The 4,026-nt window shown below is 35.0% G+C and overlaps 2 protein-coding genes across 2 annotated transcripts in view; one reads left to right on the top strand and one right to left on the bottom strand.

The window, feature by feature from the left end:
* LOC106526792 (histone acetyltransferase KAT7) overlaps positions 1-1,037 on the bottom strand; it is a 33,876-nt gene extending 32,839 nt beyond the window's left edge. Inside the window, exon 1 of the mRNA XM_014021475.1 lies at positions 872-1,037. Coding sequence (XP_013876929.1) covers positions 872-886 — 15 coding nt within the window. The 5' untranslated portion in view covers positions 887-1,037. The remainder of the gene's footprint in view (positions 1-871) is intronic.
* A 685-nt stretch (positions 1,038-1,722) lies between these two features.
* The window catches only part of aldh16a1 (aldehyde dehydrogenase 16 family, member A1), a 20,589-nt gene continuing 18,285 nt past the window's right edge, over positions 1,723-4,026 (top strand). Inside the window, exon 1 of the mRNA XM_014021474.1 lies at positions 1,723-1,999. Within this exon, the coding sequence (XP_013876928.1) occupies positions 1,910-1,999 (90 nt within the window). The 5' untranslated portion in view covers positions 1,723-1,909. The remainder of the gene's footprint in view (positions 2,000-4,026) is intronic.

Below are 4,026 nucleotides of genomic sequence, written 5' to 3'. Positions count from 1 at the left end.
TATAAAAATCTTGTTGTGTGGCCCTAATATTCTGTCGTAGAAAATACCATTAATTAGGAAGCCAAAAATATTTTGTAAGATAAGAATTAATAAAAGGAATAAACTGAAACAAAAATAAATATGAGTCCAATAGCTTATTATAGTGGATATTGTAGATTGTCAATACTACAAGTAGCAAACACGTGTGTAAATAAATACATTAAGTAAACTACTTTTGTTTAAAAAAAATAACTCTCCAATACAACCAAGGATGGAATAAAAAATGCCTGAGCAAAAGTAAAAGTGGAGACAGCACAGAAACATCTTGACAACTTCACAACAAGGGGCTGCGCATTTAATTTGCATACAGCCAATTAAATTAAAGAGGAGGCGGGATTCAAATCAGACGAACCAATGAACGTAGCGCCTATAATGAATCTGACCAATCACAGGGGATGTTTTGGTGCAGACTCTCGTTGCATGCACTCAAAAAAAGGCAGCCAGTTTCATCGGTTAGCTAAAGCGGCCGTTACGTATGTCACTGTAGTCAGCTTTATCTTTCCATGTTTCCTTTCAGGTGGTGGCTGCTCGGCCTAAACTAACACAAACCAGTACATTTAAATGGAAGAGGTAGCATGTCGGAGACAACATGATTATTCTCAATTAACATTAGCCAGTCAGTGCTTTAGCTTTTAGCACTAAATAGACAGCACCAGTGCGTTTTTTTTAGCTATTGAAAATATCTTCTTCAATTTTGAAACAACACTTTAAAAACATATTGAAGTCCCCAGGCCCCCTTTGTTTTATCCCTTGTAGTTTGATGTTAATTTGTAAATTTGCTAATATTAGCGATGACGTTGTGTCTTTCTTGTAGCCCAAGCGTTTCCCTTACCTTTCTCCGAGGCATTTTACAGATTATTATCCTGTACTTTAGGAAACGATTTGTTTAAGYTTACATATGTATTGTAACCTAAATAAATCACCCGATAGTAACAGTGACCAAACACAACTAAAATAGGCGGACCAGTTTCTCTGTACTTCCTCCAAATTCAGGTCGTTTGTTGCTGGTACGTTACCAAAATACGTCCGTGCGGAAACATGGGCTGTGATTTCAGATACAGAGTTCGTTTGTATCAGGCATTTACATTTTATGTAATTTGAACGTTATAATGTAAGAAAAAATAGAAAATATGCCACATTTAAAGTTAGTTTATTCAAATTATCTTTAATTTTTGTTTTGTTTTCCAACAACCTTAATATTACATTTTTTGCGTCTAAAAACTGCTCGAAAATGCACCCAAAACTTGTATTGTGCCGAACAAACCCCACCCCCTTTCATTCAGTCAATAATAATATGTACTTCAGAACACATAAGAAGTAACAAGCATTATGTTTTGAATGGAAAATGAATTTAGAGACAAATGATCATCTATTGATCTGACTACAACTCCTAAAATTGATATAGCTGCTAAACTATAAATAAAACGGGAACAATTTAAAATAAATTTAGCAGAATACTATTATAGGCACTGGTGTGATTAGAAGAAATTAATTTTGAAATTCCTAAAACAGGCGTTTTCTTTTAGAATTTTAGTGAACATGTAAATAAATATGATACACGTTAGAAAATTAAGAATATAAAAAAATAAAATACTGACTGTCGTTAAAACACACAAGAAGAAAAAACATAGTGTGTACCTACATGAGGAAAAGTGACACACGGGGTACTTTTTCGGCACAACACCGACCGGAAGTAGGAGGACAGTAGATGCTGCAGAAGCGAAGCTCGCACGTTGTTGTGACAGACCTGAATTTCAACTGAAATCACACTTCACTTCACAAAAGTTAGAATAAAAACCTTCACTCTGAAGTTAAGCTTGAAARTTTGTGGACGGAGCGAGATTTGCTTCCTGACTGAGTTGACATTATTATGGCCGGTAGTACCACGAAGACTGTGTACGAAATCTTCCAAAGCATGGAGTCCGGACCTGCATCCGCTTCTAGTACCGCCTCTGCACAGGTGAAGTTCTCAGGATTTTTATATTAATTAAAAGCATCATATGTAGTTAAAATAATAAAATAAAAAACTAGCATGTGCATGTGTTCTCGGCAGGTTCAGTTCACTCTTGTTTGACTAATGAATTAGTTTAATAAGAACTCACAAGACAAACATGTGATTTCACTTGGCTGTGCTGGATTTGGTTCTGAATACTCGAGGAGCCGCTCATAAAACCGATACTTCTCATTAAGTCATTTTTACACATTGTTTTTAAATGCTTTAGTTTGTAGAATTCCGACCAATGCAAAACAGATAATCTAATAATGTTCATTAATTGARGTAGACAAGTAGTTCCAAATGTTTTCATTTAAATTTTATGTAAAAAGGTTTCAGAGTTTTGTAATCAACTACTGCTGAAGCAGAAAAAGTAGCCAAAACAAGTGCAATGTTACAAACTGCCTTAACAACTGTTTAAAAATARATTAATGTCTTCATTTCATTACTTCATATAAATGGATTTCTAAATATCTTCAAGATTATCTAAGTGGTGTGTTAAACCCATAACTTTAAGATCTATTGTATGTGGCAACTAATTTGTGTCATTTTAAGTTGAACAAATGATCTGAAACTCTTATTAACTAAAGCCTGAGGTGTGTCACATATTTATTTCCTTCTTAATTACTATTGACACTGATAAATGTGCTTCATTTTACAAAGAGGCACATCAAAAGAATTTAATCTGCATTATGATTAGTTTAATTATCAAAGATTTTGGCAATTTAATTGGGGCAATTTTTAAGTCTTATAGAGAAGATGCACTACCATTACTGTTGTTCAGTTTTCAGCTTTTAATATAAAACTGAACAGCTTGAGTAGCTGMTCTAAGTTAGAGATGCTTAAATCAGGTCGTTTTGCGAGCAGCTGAGCTCTGTACTTTGGTCTGGTGTCTCTGTAAATAATTGACACAAACCAGACAAACAGAGGTGGCATCTTCTTCACCAATGGAATCCGAGTTTGAGATGAAACCAAGAACGTTTCTGAAGAGATCTTGAAGGGTGTCAGTGCAACAATTTCCAGCATCCATCGGCTATCTTCTACAAAGTGCATTAGTAATAATTTAGGATTTCTAAACATTCGCTTTAAGAGTTTCGCATAACCGCTCTATGGCTTTGTGTTTTAGATGCTCATGCTTTACAGTGCTACGGAAGCGTAGAGCTGTCACWTGAATGAAATTATTTTTAAACTGGATCTCGTTATAARAAGAAYACTATCTRGTTATAAAGAGAAAATATGTCGTTATAACYACAAAAATATCTRYTTGTAAAGAAAACTATCTTGTAAAAARGAGAAAACTATCTTGTTATATCAAGATAACCATCTCTTTAACGTGTTAMGGTTTCTTCTGGTTTGTTACTTTCACSGAAGTTTATTGCCTGGATGGCGTGATGGAGAAKACGACTGAACCACCATATAAACAAAAACGAACAGAACGCATATTATTTGAGTTTGTGCTCAGARYWTGCAGCTWGTAGAACTTSTTTAGCAATATTCACTCTCTAATCTGAATTCAGACGCTATTATTTCAAAAACATTATTCAGTACTAACTTTGTCATTATTTTAGTCTAGAGTGAGTTCCTCTTYCAGATTTCTTCTGTGTAAAAAGGCATATAGTGGCTTCATCARATGTGGAAATCTTCAGTCTTGCAGTGCAAGTCTTTTTCTCTTCAGTTGGGGCAGCTGTGGTTGACTGGATAGGGGTCGCCCTCCAATGAGAGAGTTGACGGTTCGATTCCATCGCTATGCAGTCATTGAAGTGTCCCTGCAAACACTGAACCCACTGCCTCTGATGTGTCCCATCAGTGTATGAATAAGATCTGAAGCACTGATCTGTAGAGATACAGCGGGTAAAATAAGTATTGAACACGTCAACATTTGTCTCAGTAAATATATTACTAGAGGTGCTAATGACATGAAATTTTCACCAGATGTTGGTAACAACCCAAGTGATCCATACATACAAAGAAATCAAACCATAAATGTCCAGAAA

This window comes from Austrofundulus limnaeus, unplaced genomic scaffold (genome assembly GCF_001266775.1).
Source record: "Austrofundulus limnaeus strain Quisiro unplaced genomic scaffold, Austrofundulus_limnaeus-1.0 Scaffold294, whole genome shotgun sequence".
Lineage (NCBI taxonomy): Eukaryota > Metazoa > Chordata > Actinopteri > Cyprinodontiformes > Rivulidae > Austrofundulus > Austrofundulus limnaeus.
The sequence above is the reverse complement of the archived record's forward strand: the minus strand, read 5'-3'. Positions and strand labels throughout refer to the sequence as shown.